This window comes from Gossypium hirsutum, chromosome A04 (assembly GCF_007990345.1).
Source record: "Gossypium hirsutum isolate 1008001.06 chromosome A04, Gossypium_hirsutum_v2.1, whole genome shotgun sequence".
In the NCBI taxonomy this organism is placed as follows: domain Eukaryota; kingdom Viridiplantae; phylum Streptophyta; class Magnoliopsida; order Malvales; family Malvaceae; genus Gossypium; species Gossypium hirsutum.
The window spans coordinates 24,516,993-24,541,589 of record NC_053427.1 but is presented as its reverse complement, the minus strand read 5'-3'; the positions used below and the strand labels follow the sequence as shown (position 1 = coordinate 24,541,589).

Genomic DNA, 24,597 nt, shown 5'->3' with positions numbered 1-24,597 from the left:
GTTCACATGCCATAACCCAATTATGGTCTTATGATTCGAGTTCCATAGCCCAGCTATAGTCTTATTCAACAACTTGTCGTACTCAATTCGTACTTTTCGTTTAGCATCTCAATATGTATCCAATAGAATAAATACTATCTCAATTTCATCCATCAAATAAATAGATACACATTCAAGTTCAATTATACGAACTTACCTCGTATTCGGAATTGACATATCGGGTCAGCTACTCGATAACCTTGCTTTTTTCCTGATCTAAATCCGAATTATTTCGTTCTTGATCTATATGTATTCAAAATTAACTCATTTAATCACCACTCATTCAATTTAATCCAAAAATACACATTTGGGCATTTTTGCATATTAGCCCCTAACTTTTACATTTTTAACAATTTAGTCCCTATTTCACAAATACACAAAATTCACATAATTTCATTATACTCAAGCCGAATTACCTATAGGTCCCTAGCAACCCAAAACTTTTATTTATTTCATATTTCAACCCCTTAATTTGCACATTTCACAATTTAATCCCTATTTGACATTTTTGTCAAAGATCACTTTACAAAACATTAAAATCTATCATCAAGCTTTCATATTTCAACATTAAACATCAAATAACTCATAGATTCAACAATGGCAACTCTCAAAATCTTTAACAGTTTCAAAATCTAAGGTACGGGCTAGCTAGAATACGAAGTAACGATCACAAAAACATAGAAATCATCAAAAATCGAGCTCAAAAAACTTACCAATCAAGCCTTGCAAGTGTCAAACCCTAAATGCATAAAAATGGCTTCCTCCCTTGAGTATTCGGTTGATAAATGAAGAGAAAAAGATGATAATTAACTTTGTTTTGTTTATTTATTCATTAATAACCAATTTACTATTTCAACCTTAGTTAATCAACTTTAGAAACACATAAACCATGTCCATTAATGTCCATTAACACTATCGATGGTCTAATATCATCATAAGGACCTTTTTTTTAATAAATCATAACAACTAAACACCTTTAACAAATAGAATGCAACTTTTGCATTTTACTCGATTAAGTCTTTTTTCTCAAAATGAGCAATTAAACAATAAAATTAGCTCACAAAATTTTCACACATATCAAATAACATGCTGTAAACACCAAAAATAATATTAAAATAATTTTCCAAAATTAGATTTGTGGTTCCGGAACCACTGTTTCGATTTAGCTAAAACCAGGCTATTATAGACACACGGTCATGTTATACGGCCGTGTGTCCCCTGGTGTTGTTATTAAAATGAATTCAGTATGCTCCATATGGCCTCACACACGGGAGTGTGGCGAACAGTGTGGTACAAGTCAGCATACCCCCTAATTGGCACACGGCCTAGCACACGGGCGTGTGACTTAGTCGTGTTGCATTAGTCAGTATACTCTCTAGTTTTCACACGGTCTGGCACACGGACGTGTCATCGACCATGTGATGCAAGTTAGTACGTATGCTCTGTTTCCACACGGCCTGATCTGGAGCTGTGTGAGGTACACGGCCTGTTCACACGGGTGTGTGACCCCTGTATGGTTGAAATTTTATTAATTTTCCAAAATTCTCGTGTGATATGATTTAGTCCCGAACCACTTCTAAAGCATGTTTAAGGCCTCGTAGGCCCTTATAAGGGACAATGTGATTGTATGGAATGATTTATGAGAATGAATATTTTACGGTTGATAAATGTATGCCTTACGTTGTGAATTGATCGATAATACCTCGTAACCTTACTCCAGCGACGAATACGGGTTAGGGGTGTTACATGTGAAATCTCGGTTGAGCCTTAGGAATAGATTATGATACAAATGACATGTCATTAGGGGTTATATGATTTGGGTGCTGGTCTGTACGTCCTACCGATGGCCGAGTTATTCGGCATGTGTTGCAGATTCTCGTCAGCTTGTGTGAGCAGCACCGTGTAGCTACATCATGACCATCAGCTTGTGTGAGTAAACCCGTTGATAGCTTGAGAGTGAGCGTTATATGTGATATGAGATTGAGATAGCTTTGGCTATGAAATGGCACTTAGGGTGCGAGATTCCCCAGTATCCGATAGTATTCCAAATGGTTCAACAGGTATATTAAGGTTATGGATGAGTATGAGATTGATACGTGCTTGTACAGGTATGTACATGAACTACACAATTATTGAATCGAAGAAGTTGATGGAAATTGTGTTTAAGATTTTGGATTGAATACATGTGTTAAGTTATGCTTCAAAATTTTGAATTGCATTATATGATGTTTATGTTATCGAATTGTTGGTTGGTAAATTTTACTTACTTAGCATACGAGCTTACTAAGCTTTATAGCTTACTTTGTTTATTTTTTCGTGTTTTATAGTGAATATCGAAGCTAGCTCAGATTTGGGAATCGTCTGAAATCTCGTCACACTATCAAGCTATCACTTTGGTACTTTTAAACTTATGTTTTGGTTATATGGCATGTATAGGAAATAAGGTCATTTTGGTTTATGGTTTGGTAATGAATTTAGCTATTTCAATTGGGTTGTAAATGTTAAGTGTTTGGTTTTGTGTATAGCCATGGGAGTTGGCTTATTTTGGTATATATTAGTGATGTATATATATGCAATGGCCTTTGTTATGCAATTGGTAATTAATATATAAATACTTGTGATGAATGGTTGTTGTGAATTGGTAATTTGAGTATAATGTAGTTGATAATTGAGAATTGGTATGTTTGTGATTTAGTTAAAGGGCATATATGAAGTTAACTAGTTAAATGAATTGAGAATGTAAATTTGGTAAAAAAATTGAATAGCCTAACGTGGTACTTGTGTGCCTTGTTGTTTTTGGTATGGAAATGGTATGAATTATGCTTGGTTGAGGTTGGTTGAATGCCTATTTATGTCATATTATGTTCCATTTCGATTGTATAAGTGTACGCAAATTTGGGTGAGAAAGATGGCTTAGTAAATAGCCTATTTTTGTCCACACGGACAGAGACACGGGCGTGTGTCTTGCTGTGTGTGACACACGGTCAGGTGACACGATCATGTGTCCCTTGGTGTTTAATTAGAAATCAAGTCAATATGCTCCACACAGTCTAACACACGGGTGTGTGACTTGGCTGTGTGGCATAATTCAGTATACCTTACAGGTTTGGTACGGCCTAGCACATGGCATGGCACAGGGCGTGTGAGGCTATTTTGAAGGGCACATGGGCTAGTCACACCGGCATGTGGTTGGCCGTGTGACCCAAGTCAAAGAGTTACACGGGGTCGGATACGGGCTGGGACACGGCCATGTGATTCCATTTTGAATGTCCATACGGCTTATGACATAGGCGTGTCTTTGGAGGTGTGAGACACACGGGCGTGTGTCCCCTGCATTTTGAAAAAATTTTTAAGTTTTTCGAAATTTTCTTAAGTTATCAATTTTGTCCCAAACCACTTCTAAAGCATGTTTTGGGCCTCGTAGACTTGTATTAGGGACTTGATGAATGACTATGAATGATTTGTAAATGAATTTGATAATTGCATCAGAAATGTTGTTTGATTGTATAATAAGTCTAGTAATGCTCCTTAACCCTATTTTGATGACAAGTACAGGTGAGGGGTGTTACACATGCAACGACATTAATTCAAAAAGATAGAAAAATTAAGGATAAAATAGGCTAGGATTCACTGAGTTATAAAATGCAATTTACTAAAGTGAAAATGCTAAAATATATGCTAAGGATAATTAAATGGGAACAATTTAACCAATAAATAAGGTGGAAGACCTATGTTCTTTCAAGTGCTATAGTAGGATAGTTTAGTGGATTACCTACTAAAGTTATAAGACTGCTTTTAAGACTTTTTCTAGAGGTTTGTGACTTGTCAGGCAATAGGGTGTTCTGAAGACGCTCTGTAACTTAAATTGTTTCTATATTCTTTAAGAGATTATGCGAGAGCATGGCTGAATGCTTTGCTATCGGGAACAATAGCATCATGGAATGATCTTTGTTAGAGGTTTTTGTTACGATATAATCCCCCAAATGTGAATGCCAATATTAGAAATGACATTATATCTTTTCAGTAATTAGAGGATCAAAAGTTAAATGAAGTTTGGGAGCAATTTAAAGACTTAATTCGGAAATGTCTGATGCATGGGTTTCAACACTAGACTCAGATAGAAATATTCTATAATGGGTTGAATGGGCATACGAGGATAGTAGTTGATGCTTCGACCAATCGTGCTTTGTTGGATAAATCTTATAATGAAGCATATGAGATTTTGGAAAATATTGCCAACAATGATTATCAATATCCGACAACGATAGTTGGGGCAGGTAAGAGAGTTGATGGTACTATAGAGCTTGATGCAATCATTCGTTGATAGCCCAAGTATCTTCTCTATCTAGAATAATTAAAATAATGAAAATTCAACTGCGGTCCATGAGATGAAAGTAGTTTATTGCGGTGAAAATCATGTGTTTGACGAATTCCCATCAAACCCAGGGTCAGTGTACAATCCAGTTATCATGTGTTAATTGGAATAATAACCCTTATTCCAACACCTACAATATAGGATGGAAGCAACATCCGAACTTTGGTTGGAATAATCATGGTACGAAGAACTTTAACAATGTTGCAAGACAGAATGCCATCAGTGCACTACCTGGTTATAATCAACCTATGCCGAGGCAAAATGTCCAACAAGGTCAGGCATCATCATCTATTGAAGACTTATATGACTAATAATGATGTTGTAATTCAAAGTCAAGTTACTTCACTCTGAGCTCTTGAGAATCAAGTGGAGAAAATAACGAATGCTTCAAATTTGAGGCCACAAGGAGCACTGCCAAGTATAGTTAGGCTAAAACTAGTACGTGTTGAGTGTTGACTCAGTCCTCCTAGAATTTCCACGGCATTCATGCTGACAAAATGTCCAACGTTTTGCCCTGAAAAACCTTCATTCTTTTATTTCTCGTCCTAAACCTGCACCTACCAAACCACCAAACACACTCCTACCACAAGCAATTAAAAGTACCTGATATTTAAACACAGTCCAAGCTCCTAATGAAATGATGAAAATGCTAATGAAATGTCCTAAAATGCAACTAAATGTACCTAAATACAAGCAATTAGCTAGGTCTAAAGGCATGAAATATAACTATTTTCAATAGTTATCAATATGCTTATATTCTGAACTAACATATTACCATGGTGAATACCCTTTTGAACATACAGATACACACTTCTTTTCAAGAACTTCCCTTAAACTTATTTGATTACATCATAGAACTAATTCAACAAAATTAACTTTAAACATATCATAACCTTATCATAGACTTACCTATCAAAGGATTCTCAGAATTTATCCAGAACTTACCACAAAGGCTGATAATCACATTCTACCATACAGACTTAGCAAAGTACGCTACAAGGGCCAAGTAGAATACGCCAAAAAGGCAACATACAAAGACACGTGTTTACTGTCCCGACGGACTTTCTTAAAAGGTGCCATGGGTTTCTCCCTCATGGACTTATCAAAAAATTCATGTCGTGATCTCCAGTTCAATCCACACGTTATCGAAGGCTACACCACAAATATTCAATCAAACATATCTTGCTATAGGTCTCAGCCACATGGACTTACACATTCTCATGTCATGATCTACTAGTCCAGACTTCATTTTACTAAAGGCTACACCATGAGTGTTTTCATGTTATACATTGTCATGGGACTCAACCACATGGTCTTACACTTATTTTCATATCATGATCTGCTAGTCTAGTTAGCAATATACTGCCCTACCAGAGGCATTACAAGGGATGTTTTAACTCAAATTTACTTATCCAAATTTGTTTGTACATAGCTGATCGATTCATATATTCCTTCATCAAACTTTAGCTTCATACTTTCCATTCATTTTCTATTGATATAGTAATTCATAATAATATCATCATACACACATATCATATTTACTATTCTTCGTATACTTATCAATCATCAAAGATATCATTATCATTTTTATATATACTTTTACTTGAACAATTTACATGCAAGATTCAGGATAGAAACTCACTTTATACTTACCATAATTGTAGCTCGAAACTCCAGACTCATAGACATCCATCTCAACCCAGCAACAACAGCTACTCAAAGAACACAGAATCATCATTAAAACCCATTCTCATACAATTTGCTAACATCTCAATCGTAGATAACCCCCATGCAATACCTTGTATTCATAACTTACTGTTCATATAATTTTTAACATCTTTACTCCTTCAAAAATTTATCATGCAAAATTATAATACTTACCAAGAGATGAAACAACCACTAGTTAAGTAAAAAAAATCTTAGCTTCTAGCTCAAGGAGAAAAGATAACATTTAAATTTAAGAAAAAAGAAGTAGAGAGTAATATTGAAGGAAGAATAAAACTTCCTCACAAACCTTTCTCACCCATATATATATATATATAACCAGTCTTCACTTATTAGAACTTAACAGGTGTCGCTTGAATCCAGAATTTGTCACAAGGCGACCTAGAGGTAGAGTCTCTATTGTATATGAAACTAAAGGGTCAAAATATTAGGCGATTGTTAACATAAATTGAAGCCTATTAGTGAATTTGTTGTATATAAAATTTAAGTTTTATCGACATAGATTCTTGGAAATTTTAATTTACTTAACAGCAATATCAATTGTATTCTTTATCTTTATTCTTTTATAATTGCAGATAATAATAATGAAAGTAATACTTAGATCATGAATTGGGTTGCGATATCCTATAGTTCGGACCCGACGACCGGTCAAGTATAGAATGTTACAAAAAATATATATAAGTAAAAATATATATAAACAAATAAAGAGAAAATAATATTTTTTGTCACATGCCAATTTTTAATTGGTCGTCTTTTTTCCTAAAATAGATTTGACTCTTTGACTAACGGTTGAACTAATAGAGGTACCAATTTGAAAAAAAAAAGTTTAAGTACCACTCGTGACCAAAAAAGAAATAAATACTAAAATAGAAAAAATAAAATAATTTAGGACAAAACCAACACATAAATATCATATCATGGTATTCTTTCAATTCATTTATCTTCATGAAGTTCATGCTTTCACGTTGATTTAACCCACCTAAACTATATGTTTTTTCCTATCTTGGTAACTAAACTTTTTTTTTGTCTCAAATGGTACCTAAACTACTCTTTTTTCCCCAAGTTTGTACATTTGTTAGTTAAACCGTTAACTGTATTTTAAAATAGGCCTAACCCACAAATTGGTACCTAAACTATGCCTTTGTCCCATTTTTGGTACCTAAACATTTTATTTTGTCACAAATGGTATCTAAACCATTTGTTTTCTAAGTTGGTACCTCTGTTAGTTCAATTGTTAGTTAAACCGTTAAGTCTATTTAGAAAAAGTAACCATTTAAAATTTGACATGTGCCAAAAAAAGGAGAAAAAAAAAGGAAACATTTTTTTCTTATATATATTCTTTTTCTTTTCATCTTTCTTCAAAACAAGGTCCCATGGTCGAACTAGTCAGCCGCAAATTCCCAATTTGATCAATTCTTCCTGTTTAATCAAATAACTTATTAAAAAATTCACAAAAATAAAAATAATTAAAAATAGACAAAGTTAATTTAACTGAGTTTTTTTAGCTTGGTTCAATCGATCTAAATCAATTTGCAAGTCAATTGATTCAGTCTTTATCTCTGAATCAGTACCCCGATCGATTCTTGTTCTAGTTCTAAAAACATTGATTTTGATTGATGAAATAACTTGTTTGATCCCATCAAGTAGAGCAAGCAAGTAGTGAAGTTCAAAAATAGAATTAATTGCTAGTGTCTCAACCTTATGAGGGCAAATTTCAAGCATTATTGGTATTTCTAAACATTATAAAGGAAAAAGAAAAAAAAGGAAAAAAAAAGAAAGATAAATACTGTAAAAGGGAACATAAGCATCGTGTTGGTATAGTTTAAGTTTATATGATGTGGTAGTTTATTATTGGCTAGAACTTTTTTACAAATATAGCATTTTGGTGTAAATTGGGTAACATACAAATAGTATAGGTACTATTTGTGACAAAATAAAACTTAGGTACCAACTTGAGAAAAATTATATAGTTTAAGTACAAATTTGTGGGTTAAGCACTTTTTTAAAATAGATTTAATGGTTTGACTAACAGTACTAATGAAGGTACAAACTTGGGAAAAAACGTAGTTTAAGTACTACTTGACCAAAAAAATTAGGTGCCAAGATGAGAAAAATGGTATAGTTTTTTTTTTTAATTCCTATTATGCGATTGGATCTTATAAGTATCAATTTGTGGATTAAGCCTTTAATATTTAATGGTAACTAATGTATATAATATACAAATTTTAAGGAAAATATTTAGTACACTAAAATTCCACAAGTAGGGTTGGGCTGATGACAAGTATATATATAAATGGTATAGTAATAAATTTTAAAATATATATATATAAAAAATGGAACATGTGACAAATAAACTAAAGTGCATTATCAATGTACCAAATAAGCGAAAATTTTATTATCACAATTTATACTAAATTATATCACACTCGAAATATAGATAAACATTTATGTAAAAAAAATTAAAAATCATATAAAAACAATTGAAACTCTTATTGCAATGACCAAATTTAAACTTTGAATATTTATATATTCTAGATTTATAAATTTTCTTTAGATTTAAATTGTTTTTACACATTCTATATAAAATATAAGATCAAACATTTTTCAATTGAATTTGACATAAACTTAATTAAATATTTTAAGTTGCAATTGACTTAAACATTCAAATCATGTTTTTAATCGCAAACGTAGCATAAATATATTTTAGTATCTATATAAATATATTTTAGTATCTATATTGTATGTTTTGTTCAATGGGAATAAGGAATTTAGGTGCGTTTGTTTCACGTAAAATAATTAACGAGAAATATTTTTTGTATTTTTTTATGTTTATTTTGTGAAAAATAACTTGATCAATGAAAAATGATTTACATATCAATAAAAAATATTTTTTTTCTATAAATTAACTTACCTTTTTGAAAAGCACAAATCATTTTTCGAAAAAAAAAAACTTATTTGTGAACAATTTTATTTTTATATAAAATTAACATTAATCAAACCTAATATTATAATATTAAAAATAAAACTTTTTATTTCAATTTTTAAGAATATTAAAAGACATTTCATATTATAGAATTTTATCTTATTATGAAATAAATTTCCATTATTAAAAGAAAATATTTTTCACTAAGATCAAACTTTTAAAAGATGATTTCAAGAAAAATTGCCACATAACAAAAAGATAAAAAAAATTACACAATCATTCAAACTTCAAAAAATATATACTTTTCTAAGAGATCAATCTATTTTTTCAAAAATTATTTTCCCATTTACACAAACTCTTCTAAAAAAGTGACATTTAATTCTGAAATTCAAATCCTAACATATCTCCAAGATGACATTTATGGAAAATAGGCTTTGTACTCGAGCTCACCCTAATTTACAAAGCTTTGAACTGTGTAATTAACCTTATCTAATTGACCAACATAGAGAGGCAACAAACGTTGAAGAAAGAGCCAAGAACTCAAAACAAAAAGGAACCGAAAGACCATGGAAGGAAAGAACAGATTTAATCATGAAGAAACTTAGAAAATAGATCTTTATTTTTCTGCTAATTAGTTTACACCTATAAAGAGATGAATTCACACAAACAAGGAAAAAACATCCCTAAAAATCAGTAACTTCCTAAGAATCAGTGACTGAGATTAGTTTCTATTTACAAGAGAACTCTTAGTAATAAGGTAAGTTTTCTGTCCTTAATTTTAGGAATTCCAACACTCCCCCTCGAGCTGGAGTGTAGATGTTTATCAAACCCAGCTTGCCAATAACTTCTTCAAACATGTTTCTGTTCAAACTTTTAGTTAATACGTCTACAACTTGTTGTCTAGTAAGTAGGTAGGTGATGCACACTTCTCCTGAGTGTATCTTTTCTTTTATAAAGTGGCGATCTATTTCCACCTGTTTGGTGCGATCATGATGCACAGGATTATGTGCTATGCTGACAGCTGTCTGGTTGTCACAGTACATCTTCATAGGCCTGGTGTAAGGCACTTTTAGTTCCCCTATAAGTCTTTGTATCCAAATTCCTTCGCATATACCATGAGATAGTGCTCGATACTCTGCCTCTGCACTGCTGCGTGATACAACAGACTGTTTTTTGCTTCTCCACGTCACGAGGTTACCCCAAACATAACTACAATAACCACTTGTAGAGCGTCTATCGTTAACAGAACCTGCCCAGTCTGCATCAGTGTAGACTTCCACATTCTGGTTTGCAGTTTTCTTGAAATGCAGGCCTTTACCAGGAGTTCCTTTCAGATACCTTAATATTCTATATGCAACTTCCAGGTGCTTCTCCCTCGGGGCATGCATGTACTGATTGATAACACTTACACTAAAGGCTATGTCTGGACGGGTGTGAGATAGGTAGATGAGTCTTCCTATTAGTCGTTGATATCTCCCTTTATCGATTTCTTCTCCATCCTCATTAGTGCCCAATTTAAGGTTAAATTCCATAGGAGTTTCGGCTAGTTTGCAGCCCATCAAACCAACTTCTGATAGTAGATCAAGTACATATTTCCTTTAGGAGATGGAAATACCTGTTTGGGACCTTGCTACCTCCATACCAAGAAAGTATTTAAGATTCCCCAAGTCTTTAAGCTCGAACTCTGTACCAAAAAATTCTTTCAACCTCACAATTTCGCTTAAGTCATCTCCTGTTAATATTATATCGTCCACATAAACGATAAGGATGCAGCATTTTCCCTTTTCCGAGTGCTTGTAGAATATGGTGTGGTCTACCTGCCCTTGAATGTAATTTTTGCTGGTCATAGCTTTTGCAAATCGGCTGAACCACGCCTGTGGAGATTGTTTTAGCCCATACAAGGACTTCTTCAACTTACACACTTGGCCCTTGCTTTCTTCAAATCAGGGTGGGAAATCCATTTACACTTCCTCACTTAATTCTCCATTGAGGAAAGCATTTTTTACATCCAATTGAGTCAAGTGCCAATCAAGATTGGCAGCAAGAGTTAGGAGGACGCGAATGGTGTTTAGCTTGGCAACTGGTGCAAACGTCTCGTCGTAGTCAAGACCATAAGTTTGGGTGAAGCCCTTAGCCACAAGTCGAGCCTTGTATCGGTCAATACGGCCATCGGGTTTAAATTTCGTAGTGAAGATCCATTTGCATCCTACTATTTTTTTTTCCTTAGGTAGATCCGAGACTTCCCATGTTTCATTATTTTTGAGAGCCTTCATTTCTTCCATCACAGCTTGTCTCCACTCAACTGATTCAAGAGCCTCTTCTATATTTTTTGGAGTTTTTACAGAATCAACATTAGTCACAAAAGTTTTGTAAGACTTAGATAAATTTCCATAGGATACAAACCGAGAAATAGGGTGTTGAGTGCAGCTCCTTGTGCCCTTTCGAACTACAATTGAAAGATAAATAGATGGTGACAGAGGTGAGACTTCTGTTTCAGAACAGTCCTCGGTTGGGGATGCAATTGGCACTGCTGTATCAGTTTTAGGAGAACGATTTCGTCAAGATTAAACCTGTACTTCGGGAACCTGTTTTTGCTGTTTTCCTTGATCAGGGGGCTGTACTTCGGTGGTGGTATTATTATTTGGAAGGATCAGGCTAATTTCTTGCTCCTGCACAGGGGAAACAGTCCCTAAATCTAGGATTACCACAGCACCTTAGTTGTTAGGCTTGTTTGTGATAGTAGTTGTAGGATCATGAGGTATAATGAGGAGAGTATTAAAGGTCTTATCTTCATTAAAAATCTCCCCCTGAAGATGAGATGCTGCAAAGTATGATTCATGTTCAAAAAAGGTAACATCCCGAGAGAAACATTCGGCGCAAGGTTGGTGAGTAACACTTATAACCTTTTTGTGTGGGGGAATATCCAATGAAGATGCAGGTGTGGGCTCGAGGATCAAGTTTGGATTGATTTGGTTGATGGTTATGGACAAAACTTTGCAACCGAATATTTTGGCTGGAAGATTAGGAATACGAAATAGAGAAAAGGACTTTAGAAGGGTATTTAGAGGTGTTTGGAAATTGAGGACCTTTGATGGCATTCGGTTTATGAGATAGCAGCAGTGAGGACAGCCTCTCCCCACAAGTATTTTGGAACATTCATGGTGAACATTATGGCTCGAGCTACAGCAAGGAGATAACGATTTTTTCTCTCAGAGATCCCGTTTTGTTGAGGAGTGTTAGGACAAGAGCTTTGGTGTATGATGCCTTGGTCAAAAAGGTATGGGCTTAGGACAGAGTTAAAGTATTCTCTCCCATTATCAGTGTGAAGAGTATGTATGGTGGAGTTGAACTGGGTTCGAACCATTGAGTTAAAATGTTGGAATACTTTAGGTGTTTCAGATTTTTTTTTGAAGAGATAGACCCAACATACCCTAGTGTGATCATCAATGAATGTTATAAACCACCTAGCCCCAGTAATATTTTTCACTCGGCTGGCTCCCCATAGGTCATTGTGGATTAATGAAAATGGTTGGGACTGGATATATGGTTTTAATGGGTATGGCACACGGGTATGTTTGGATAATTGGCAAATTTCACACTTCAAGGAATTAATACTTTTATTTTGAAATAACAGCGGAAGATGTTTCTTCAAATACAAAAAATTTGGATGCCCTAACCTACAGTGCCATAACATAATTGTGTCCTCTTTTGAAGTGGATAGAGCCAATCCTCCTTGTGTGCTGTCTTTATTCCAAACATATAGTCTATCATCAACTTTAGCAGTGCCAATCATCCTCCCCGATTTCTGTTCCTGTATCACACAACCAATTGCAGAAAATTCAGCAAGAAGTTTTTCATCCTTAGTAAGTTTACTGATTGAAAGTAAATTGCAGAACAAGTTTGGGACATGTAGGACTTTATTGAGAAACAAATTCTCTGTTATTTGTACTTCTCCTACTCCAGCCACAGGTAAGTAAGAACCATTAGCTATGCGGATTCGGGACTTGTCGTGACAAGGGGTATAGGTGTGAAACAAAGTGGAGTTACCTTTCATGTGATCGGATGCACCCAAATCGAGTATCCAAGAGGATTGATTATTTGATTCAAAGGCAATATTGAGGGCAGTACCTTGGGTGGCTAGAGATCCATGAGTAGTGGAAGTACCAAGTATCTTATGGAGAGTCTCAAGTTGGGTTTTGGTTAGGCAAACATCGAGAACATCATCTGCAGCAGTGGAGGATAACAGGGCAATCTTATTATCCTTCTGTTTTTTTCAGAATAGCCAGAGTTTGAAGCACTTTTCCTCTGTATGACCAACACGGTTGCAGTGGTTACACCATGGCCTGGTTGATCCAGAATCATTTCCAGCACGTGGTTTTTGTGGCTGTGGACCTCTGGAGATGAAGGCAGAGGTCTCAGTAGACTGGTTGCCAATAGTTGTCACATGTTTAGGTTCCTTTGAGTCTCCTATCATGACAAGACGGCGCTTTTCTTCTCTTCTAACTTCTGCAAATGCTTCACCGATGGTTGGTAGAGGTGATCTGCCCAGAATTCGGCCACGGACCTTATCTAACTCACGATTCAGTCCTGCTAGAAACTCATAAAGACGTTCATTGTTGAGGTGAGTCATGAACTTGGTGTGTTCCAATCCTTCACTCCAATCTGCCTCATAGTACATATCCAGTTCCTGCCACAAAATTTTTAGATTGTTGTAGTAGTGAGTTACTTCGAGTGTCCCTTGTCGGATATCCTTTAACTTAAGCTTGATCTCAAATACTTGGGAGGCGTTTCCAAGATCCGAGTAGTTTTCTTTGACTGCATCCCACATGTCTTTTGCAGTTTTGAAGAAAAGATAAGTGCGGCTTATATGGCCTTCCATCGAATTAATTAGCCAAGCCATTACAATCGAGTTGTTGAGTTCCCAAGTGGCATAAGTCGGATCAGCTGTGGTTGGTTGAGGAATTTCTCCATTGATGTATCCTAATTTGCCACGACCACGAATCACCATAAGGACCGATAGAGACCATTGTAAGAAGTTCTTCCCATTTAGCCGATGATTGGTGATTATAAGGGAGGAATTAAGTTCACCTTGAATGATTCCCTGATTGACATTCTGAGTTATTTGTGAAGTCTCAGTTTCAGACAGAGTTTCATTGACGTCACCCATGAGAGGAAGACTAAACCGGAGGGATTTTTTTTAGGAAGTGAGATTAGGGACGAATGAGCAGGATCGAATGAATCCTGAAGCTCTTGATACCATGAAGAAACTTAGAAAATAGATCCTTATTTTTCTGCTAATTAGTTTACACCTATAAAGAGAGGAATTCACATAAACAAGGAAAAAACATCCCTAAAAATCAGTAACTTCCTAAGAATCAGTGACTAAGATTAGTTTCTATTTACAAGAGAACTCCTAGTAATAAGGTAAGTTTTTTGTCCTTAATTTTAGGAATTCCAACAAATCAAGTATTTAAATTCACAAAAACCGAAGACCTAGGGTAACAAATATTACAATAACATTATTTTCCTACTCATCCAAAAAAATAATACATTGAGATTAGCAAATGCATATTATCTAATTGCATTGCCAATCCATAAAATTTTGTGCCGTTCCAAATTACAAGGTGATTCTCAAAAGCCTGTTGTACCAATAGAAATGACCTGAGCCAATCGGCAAATGATTGAAACTAAAAGAAAGCCATAAACCATTCTTCTATAACTCATCTAATCATATGCAGATTTACCTTGAGGTATCAATCACCTAGTAGGCAGTACAGCTGGCGAATATTTCCTGAAGCTGCAAATTATATTACAGAAGAAACAAAATTTAGGTAAATGAACTCGTCCTTTTCAGCTCATTTGCTAAAAGAATCTCTTAAGTTCGTCGCATACAATATAAAGTTTGGTTTAAAACCAGGTCAGATGAACTAAGAATTCCATAGACTGTATAGAATGTTGACAGTTCAATCCCACAATTTATTGATCTAATTTTACTTAAAACCTCACAAGGAAAAAAGACATTGAATAAGGGCAAAACCATCACATAATCAAATGGCAAGGATTAATGACAATGTGTGGGAACATACTCAAAACCAACAGGAATTTAACCATTATTCATTTGAAACAATAAAATCTTCGTTCACAAAATCATGAATTCAGTAAGAAGGGACCATATAATTTTTACCACATCATCAAAAAGAAATCTGGACTACGAAAATACAAAAATAAAACTACAACCATGAATATACCTAAAACAATAATGAACACCACCACATATAGAACTAAAAAGTGCATAACAAAAAGGATAGAGATGATGGATTACCATATAACCAGTCTTTGAAGTATATATGAAGAGCACATGATAACTCTCTTTTTCGATTTTCTTCGAGGGGAGCTTCTCTCAATATTTGCTGAATCTCACCTAAATTCTTTTTCTGCCAATGACAATAGGAAGAAAACAAAAATTCAGTCAATTAAATATTGGAAAATCAATAAAAACAACCATTAATTCTAAATACACAACATTTCTTCTATCATGCAGATAAAACCAACTCAAACTATAAAGTCAAAATTTTGTCATCCTTGGTTGGGCTTTAGTGCAATTACATTTCTCTGTTGAGATGTGAAGTACAGATCAGGTAAGGGGAATGGATTATTCCTTGTTGACTTAATGGGTTCACCTTCAAACCAGTTCGGAATCTGCAGATTAAAGAAAATCTGTCAACAAGATCAAATCATAAAAAGGTAACAGAAAAGAAGGATATGAAGATTTCCCAAGCTATGCCATGAAATACATAAAAGCATACCAGAAAATTTGTAAACTGATCAGGATCTAGGCATGCAGCAGACTCGGTTTGAGCATCAGCAACTCCTGCAGGATGAGATAATGAATCGTGCGGATCGATCACTCCAAGGGCCAAAGGCTCATGCCATCTATTGATAGTTGCATCAATGCCAACTTCAGTCATGTGTTCCCCCAGCTGTGAATAGAACGTGTTATAGGGTGCCACCTGATGTTAAGAATTTCCCAACTGTTAAGTCTTGCTGAGTGATTAAGTCCATAAGAGTGATAACAACCAAAACCAACACAAGAATTTCATAACTATAACTTCATAACAGTGTAACACCACAAAACCAACTCAAGACAATAGAAAGATGAGTCTAAAACATAAAAACCCATTAGAGATTAATCAATGATCTGAAAGTCCCATCTACCAGCTGGGAAAAGATCAAGGAATGCTCTCTTGGAAGTGCTGTCAACCAATGGTCTGCAAGAGCCCATATTCTATTTTGCAGCTTAATTAGCTATGGAATATGCTAAATAGACCCCAGCGGAATTACATATCCATTGAAAACCCTAATATTCTACATACTGTCTAACATAGTGATATCAGCAATTTGCATTAAAAAATGGCAAGAAAAAAAATCCCCCAAACCCTCAAACAGATAAGCTGTAAAATAGATTTACAAATAACTTCATTGTTCTCTTAATAAATAGACTTAAAAAACTAGAGGTTTTTATAGCCCTATTTTTCTAAAAAAAATATTAACTACAGTTCCAACTTCTAACTTGTTTTTCACCCTTAATTCTATTGAATTACTACTGTTTCCTCTATAAAAGGTTTGCTTTAGGGGAAAACAGCAGTAAATCAATAGAACTAGGGCAGTAAAACAAGTTAAAACAAGTAGGAACTCAAAAAAAGTTGTAATGTTATATAATTTCTTTCTGTTAATTCAAAGAAAAATAATCAGAATAATAATGTTGGCTGTAAAGCTTACACCATTTTTGTATAGGCTTCCTTGCAAGTTAAGTTACCAGGTTTTCTTGCAAATAACACTTTGTTCCTAGCCACAGATTTAAAACCTAAAGAGAATTTATAATCCTAGGCCCAAGAGATCTATCATATGTCTAATAATACATAAAACTAACATAATAATATAAAACTCCTGCATCACTCTCCTTGGCTAGAAAAACTTATTTGATCAGCTCCTTGTCTAGCATTGATGGCTATTTTGCATAATCACTGGCCAAGTGCTGCTTCTCAGTACCTGTAACAGCATCATGATGTTAAGCAATAGCCACAACATCTATCATTCACCCCTTTGAAAAATTCAAGTTGCCTTGTTGCCAGATAGTAGCTGCTTATTACTCTAAAGAGAATTTTAAAGCTGATCAGCTTGTAAAGTACCCTGTCCAGTAAGCATTTGCACAGTCTGGTGGAGGTTCATAATTTTCCGGAAATGCTACAGCAAATATCTGAGCAGATGAGCCAGGGCTGTTAGAAGTTAGAACCTAGCCAAATAAGTTCAAGACTTTTCTCTTTTTCTTTGTTTTTTTTTTTTTTTTTTTGCTTAATCCAGTCTTCATAGTCTATGCAGTCAAAGAACAATGAGCCGAACTCAAATCTCTGCACACAATAAGTAAGCCGGTACAGCAGCAGGTCCAAAAGGATCAATTTGCCACCGAATTCTTGTAGTGACACCAACTCCACTTTTCTGGCTAATTCAAACTCCAGTTACATCTCCTACATTCTCTAGAAGGGTCTTGTATTGATCAAGATTCATCAGCAGGACTACCTTCAGGAATATGCAACTGGTTGTGGGCACTTTCCAGAATCTCCATTTGGTTCCCACATGTTCTTGTGGCAGCCAAGCAAAATTGAATGCAAAAATTCTTCAATCACAAGTATCACAGCCACTCCTGTTTCTTGATGCTGATTTCCTCCTCAACCTCTAACACATCCAACCATGGCTTAATATCAAACCCTAATATAAACCCTACAGTCTAATTAGGTTTTAATGCCAAAATTAGTGTGGTTTAGGGAAAACAACAGTAGATCAATAGAATTAGGCCTGTAAAACGAGTTAGTAACAAGTTGGAATTCTTGAAAACGTAGGGTTATAAAAGACCTCTAGTTTCTCTCTATTACTTCAAAGAAAATATTCAGAATAATAATGTTGGCTGTAAAGCTTACATCTTATTTATATAGGCTTTCTTGCGAGTAAAGTTTTGTTCCTAGCCCTAGATCTAAACCCTAAAGAATGCCAATAATTCTAGGCCCTGGCCGTGTACCATATGCCTAATAATTAATAAATAAAACAACACAATAATATAAAACTCCAGTGTCATTTCCCTAAACCTCATCACACGTGTTTACCTAACATACTACTTGAGTGACTATTCAGAAATAATTTTTTCTTCTCTATAGCATTCTTGATATTATTGAGAAAGTACACTACATGTGCTAAAAATCTTACATAAAGTTTTGAAAATTTTAGGTAGACGGATTTTTATGAGCCCAAAAGAGGAAAACAAACAAGGTAAGGAGTTGGGGAAGGGGAAACCTTTTGTTGTTTTAATAAAATCCCGTATCACTTAAATAAGGAAGGGAAGGGAAATGGTCGATCTATACCGCTCTTAAGTTGTCTCATTTTGCAACCAATTATGCACATTAGCACATAGAAGACCCAAGTTAACAACCATTGAGATAACATGGCCTATTTTATAAATCTTAGTGGATTTTGCCATCTATTTTTTAAGCACATCATGCCTTACAATTGAAGCTTCTATGGAATCTATGACTTATGAGCAAAAAGCTCATTTTCAGCTTGGAGCTTGGTTAACTTACCCAAGCTAAGCTTGAATAAAAATTTGAATTCTGCCCCCCCCCCGGGTCAATCCCCTATAATAAGACTAGTTGGCATTTAAATAGAAATAGGTTCTCTACAAATTCTCATCCCAAAACTCAAGTTGAACTATGTGATCACATTAAATTCCTGTTGCATTGACAAAAGAGGATGCTTGTGGATCACTTACCTGTAGCTTGTGGTTATCACCAACAATTAGGGGTCGCTGGTTCACTCCCAAAAAGAATATACACTCGCGACAATTGACAATGCAAACTCGTTTTGAAGCTAAAATAACATGAACTCGTTCACAGTGCTCAACTCTTACTGCCTGCAATAAAAGAAAAATAACATATCTATTTGTGAACTGAGAGCAAGTCATAATTGAACTAGAAAATGGGTTGTTCATTAAAGGGTATAAACATTACATTGATTGTTTTACAAGAAAGTACTATTAAAACATGGAAAAAAATTGTGTGGTGGAACATAAATCATTTCCATAAGAAAATAACTACTGCAAACAAGATTACAAGAGGGAAAACATTAAGTGAAACCAACATCAAATTCAAATTTTAACAGACTTAACACAAAGAAGGCATAGGCATATAGCATGTAGGACCGGAAATCATTTGTTGTTGATTCAACGATCTTAGCAATAGAAACTGATTTTTGCACATGTGAATGGCCATATTTCAGTTCATACAAATTCATTTTACTAATTTTGGCATTGCCAGGTAATGGAGCAAAGATGAAAAGGACTATTCTATGTATTCAAATAAAAACAGACCAAGCAACCTTAGATGATAGATTTTCAAACGGAGGATACAATGTCTTTACATTAGATCCAGAGACACTCTGAAAGTGAATTCATAGATTACTACTAGGTGCTAGACAAATGAAATCAGAGATATACAAATAGCCGTATCGTAAGTCAGAACATAAGGAATAAAACAGTAACATGCCAGATCGCCTTTCAATAGGGTGCCTTTGGAAACAAAGAAACAACTTAATAAAATATTTAATAGTGACGTACATTTTCCAGTCAATATAATAGTGAATAAGAAGTATCAGAATAAATGTTCTTCCAGGATACAGTTCTAAATCCCATAAAAATATTGTCAGTAATGCCATGCACCAAAACTAAATTAAATGAGGAAAAACTATCTGCATCCAAATTCCACATTACAGTAGTTCCACTAGTCCATAATTAGTACACCACAAAGGCAAAATACCTTGCCAACGGCTCCAAGAACTATAGTAGCATCAGAGCATCCATATATGGTGGCATATCTTAAAGGTGCTAAAACGTAAATGACTGAGTCATGGCAATTAATGACCTGAAATTATAATCATGTAAAGTTAGAGGTGTTTTAAGACAAAATACATAAATATCAAACAATAATCAAGGATTGACAGAAGTTGTCAGCATATCCCTATGTCAATTATTTTTGGTATAAAAGCAAGCTAAGCATTCGCAAAATAATGGGTTGAAGAAAACCTTTACCAAGAGCAAAAAATGCCAAAACATGAAGGAATAAAAGTGTTTAGCCTCAAGCAAGGAAAGGTTCTTATCCTACTTAATGGGTTACAAGAAATCAGAAAGTTCATCAAAGTGCCAAAATTCAACAGATTGCAGTTGATGTTTGGCATTCAAGCACTACTACAGACATCTAAAGAAATCATTAAACCATATTGATATAGGAAGAATTTATCATAAAACTTGAAAATATTGCGATATGAAAAATCCAAAAATCACTAACACTAAAAAGGTAGGACTAATTGCACCATATGTAAAAAGTGCTCCACCTTCGTGCTTCTTGTTTCAAGTAAGACATATTACGCAAGACTTATATTTGTTCAAACTCGACAGCAAGTGTCAGATAAGGGTACATTTCCTGCACGGGTATGTTTAAATTTTTCTAGCTTTGTTCATATATTTGAAGGATCATATGTTCATATCCATGTTCAAATACATGCCAGAGATGGGTACTTCAAGGAAAATAAGAGAGTCAAAGCAATATACTGTAAGACAGCTACCATTCAAGCCTTGTACGTAATCAATCTTTTTCTCTCCACGTGTACATCATTCCACAAATAAAGATACATGGAAAAAAGGAATACAGAATACAGAATCGACAACAATTATATTTACAAAGTATAGCATCTTTATTGATGCAAGAGCTTTATTTATATTATAATATTTTATTATTTTAATTTTACTTTATAATATTTATTTTAAGTATTAGACATATATTATAGATGGCTAGGGTATTAGCTATCTTTAGGGTTTAAACCTAGGGCTAGAAATAAAACTTTATTTGCAAGAAAGCCTATATAAATAAGTTGTAGGCTTTACAGCCATTACTGTTATTCTAATTATGTTCTTTGAATTAACGGAAAACTAGAGGTTTTTTTTAAACCTAAGTTTTCTAGAGTTCCATCTTCTTTCCTACTTGTTTGATCAGCCTACTTCTTTCTATTGTTGTTGTTTTCTCCCTTAAACCACATTATTTGATTATAAGTAACACAAAAGAAAATATCCCCGCCTATACTGGCATCTAAATCTTATCTCATCCATGAAATATGCACCAAACAGACAACCATCCCAATACCTATAAGATGGTTGCATATATATAATAACCTAATATGAGTTTCTATTTTCTTTTTTCTCCAGCAGATTCTATACAGTAGTTAAATGACAATAACATGGAGATCAATAAAAAATCTAGATCATAAAGTACCTTCAGAGGTGTAGGCTACTGCATTTAAATGAGAATCAAGAAAAACATTACACAGCAATAACTCGTATATTTCCAGGTTTCACTAAATCCCAATGCAAATATAAGCTAACCTTCACAGAAGAATTTTTAAGATCTGATGCCTGCTTTACATAAGATGATTTAGAGACGCCCTCGATGAAAAAAGAACTGCTCGCACTTTGTGAGGCTTTGGCAGAACCTGGACTAGCATCAGACATAGCAATATCCTGATCAGAGCTGCTTGGAGAACCACTTTCTTTTGCAGAATTTTTTTCAGAAACATGCTCCAAAGAAGCAGCTATGATCTCTAGAAGCCAATCATGAACTTGTGATGCCAGCACAGGAACAGCAGGCATGTCTGGATCAGAATTAGCAAAAAAGGGAGCAGCTTGGCTTAAAGGAACTCCTTCAGATCCCTTATCACCAAAATGAATCAGAAATCCAAGGTGCTCAAATCCTTTCATGGTTAAAATCTGAAGGAATGGTATTTCAATGAGCAAACCAAGCCATAGAAGCTAATAAAAAGCACAAACAAATAGCAACAAGAAAGAACAATCAAGAAACATAATAAGAGAGTTATGACAGTCTAGCTGATAAAAAGGAGGAAGGATAAAGAGAAGAAAACAAATCAAAATATGGAAAGTCATGTGAGAGGAAGAAGGTACGGACAAAAAATAACAAAATATTCATAAAATCTCCAGTTTATATTCTGAACACTTACAGATAAAGTTTCAGCTCAAAATCAGCGATTAACTGCTTATATTTATTATTTTATCCATGCAAATGACAACTCCAATTTTTCCATCCATCATAAAACCAGGTTTAGCACTAAAACAAACCAGTTTTAGGTTGCAAACCAATCTAAAGCAAAGGCAACATGTAAGGAGAAAAAGTGCACAATGAGGATTCCATTGTTTCATAACAGATAGACTTATTGAGTTTTCTAGTAAGATGAGCCAGATTATTCCTTCAAATACAAAAAATAAATCATGTCAAGACATTTTATAGGCAGCATGATCTACATCCCAGCTCATTAGTATTTGGCATCAATATTTGGCTCTACAAAGTGCAACCACTGAAAAGATTCATCTGTTCTTCACCTTTTAAAATGACAGTTATTTTCATAAATGAACTACAAAGACAAATGAATAGTCCAAATAAAACAAATAAAAAATTACTGAGAAAAAAAATGCAATCCTTGCATATCTCAAATATTTGAGTTTTTCTTGAAATGAAAAAATAAATAAATAAATAAATAAAAACCCAAAACAGGAAGAGAACATCAAAATTCAGAGTTCAAATAGCAAGAAGCAGTGTTACAAACCATAGACTCTTCGCCTTCCCCCTCCACAGGCTCTGATAAAAGAGAGAGAATGTTAGCCAAGTGCTTTTGTAGATAGGACAATTGATGGGCCTCTTCATCAGCCAGTGATGGCATAAACCGACGAGTGTTGCTGCGGACAAGCTGTGATAAGAGGAACCACCAAGGTTAAGTCCAAGTGCTCACATGAACTAAAAGACTCTGGTCAGTGACTTCTAACAGCAAATAGAACCATAATTATAGCAAACGTTCAGACAGTGAAATCTGCATTACTGAGATAATTAGCAGAATAAAGAGGTGGGACAAACAACAAATCATGTTAGAAAATCCTGATGTATAATCATGCATTTTAGGTATGGGAAAGTTAAATATTAAACTTTTAATTCTTCAAAAACATTATTAGCTTTTGTATCATCAAAGACATTTTCGCTTCTTTTCCAAAACCAAAAAAAAAAACCACTGATAAGATTAACACCAAACATAGCCTCAATTATCGAAAGGAGCAACATAATCCTTAGAGATATCTTTCAATTTGCCAAAACATAAAAAGAAGCATATGATTGTTTCCCAAATGGCAATCAAGAGTCAATATTTCGTGACTTTTATCAGCCCCGAAACGAAGATGTTCATTTTCATAAAAGTTGCATGAATCTGATGCTATTGTTAAAATGACATTGAAATTATATCAACAACCACCTAATTTTCAACAACCACAAATCCAAATTAGAAAACCCACATTTCATCAAAAAGAAAGACGAGTTGATTAAATTCCTTACCTGCAAAGGCGAAAGAGCCGACAAGTAACCGTCGAAAGCTGACGTGGAAGGCCAAACATCCGCAACTGCAGCAGAGTCCTTGTGCGACCGCGGCAAAAGTCTCTTATACGATTGAATGTACAAAAACAGGACCAGATCACGCAAATCAGCTCCAATAGAGTCGACATCCTCGGGCCGGGCGGTAACGAGTGGGTCGGATTCGGAGTGGAGAACCGAGGAGAGAGTGTCGAGGATGAGACGCGCATGGTCCGATGAGATCTGAAGCGCGTCAGCGAGGGCCGCCGAGCCGACTCGGAGAGCTAAGGACGATGAGAGTTTTTCCTTGAGCTGGGTTAGGGCTTGAACTGGGTCTGTGAATATGAGCTTCTGGATGGGTAGGAGGCCGTGCTCAAAAGGCTCGCGTCGCGGGTGGAGGAGAATGGTCGGGGTTGGAGTCGAATTCGAATTGGGGTCGCTCGTTGAAGTTGATGGTTCAATGGAGTCGGTCATCGCTTTAGTTGAGAGAGGAGGGGATTTCTTTCGTTCTTTTTATTTTCTTTTCAAAAGACAGAAAATGGAAAGTTTTGGTTTTGCAGATCCTCGATAATGGAAGGAATGATGTTTGAAGTGGGTAGTGCGAGAGCCGAGAGGAGAGACTGAGGGGTTGGGTGCAGAGGAACTCTTTACGTGGCAGGATTTCAATGGGCTTAACATTAATGGAGAGGATCTAATTATTTACCTTAATTAATTATTATGTTATTAGCTCAAAAGAATTTAGACTAAATTACCCAAATACTCATTTTAGCATTATGGCGTTTTATTTTCATCATTTAAAAAAAAATTGTCAATTTAAATGTTGCCATTAAAAACTTTGATCGTTTCGATCACTTTTTCGTTAAATTTTAAACGGAATGTTGAATAAATCATTACGTAGGTATTTCATTTTACATATAATTAAATTTGTTTTCTTAAAAATTTAAATCATTAGCATAGAATTATGTTGTTTTAACCCCTAAAAATAAAAACTTAGGTTAAGTTTTTAAGTTAAGTTTTGAAGGGGAATTGGGATTTTT

At 34.8% G+C, this 24,597-nt stretch overlaps 1 protein-coding gene across 6 annotated transcripts; it reads right to left on the bottom strand.

The window, feature by feature from the left end:
* Positions 1 to 12,661: 12,661 nt before the first annotated feature.
* On the bottom strand, positions 12,662 to 24,224 carry LOC107948219 (TBCC domain-containing protein 1). 6 transcript variants are annotated; one of them, XM_041111041.1, is made up of 10 exons: positions 23,546 to 24,224; positions 22,773 to 22,913; positions 21,541 to 21,921; positions 19,922 to 20,026; positions 18,880 to 19,020; positions 15,869 to 16,072; positions 15,669 to 15,761; positions 15,385 to 15,496; positions 14,807 to 14,859; positions 12,662 to 12,873 (listed from the first exon to the last, which is right to left on the bottom strand). In XM_041111041.1, exons 1-9 carry the CDS (start codon positions 24,032 to 24,034, stop codon positions 14,816 to 14,818), a joined length of 1,710 nt encoding a protein of 569 aa, XP_040966975.1. In that variant the 5' UTR covers positions 24,035 to 24,224; the 3' UTR covers positions 12,662 to 12,873; positions 14,807 to 14,815. The 6 variants fall into 6 exon arrangements, with proteins under 6 accessions (XP_040966975.1, XP_016738174.1, XP_016738175.1 ...); XM_016882685.2 differs by having other exon boundaries at positions 21,541 to 21,963; positions 23,546 to 24,215; XM_016882686.2 differs by lacking the exon at positions 12,662 to 12,873 and having other exon boundaries at positions 14,483 to 14,859.
* Between the last annotated feature and the right edge of the window lie 373 nt (positions 24,225 to 24,597).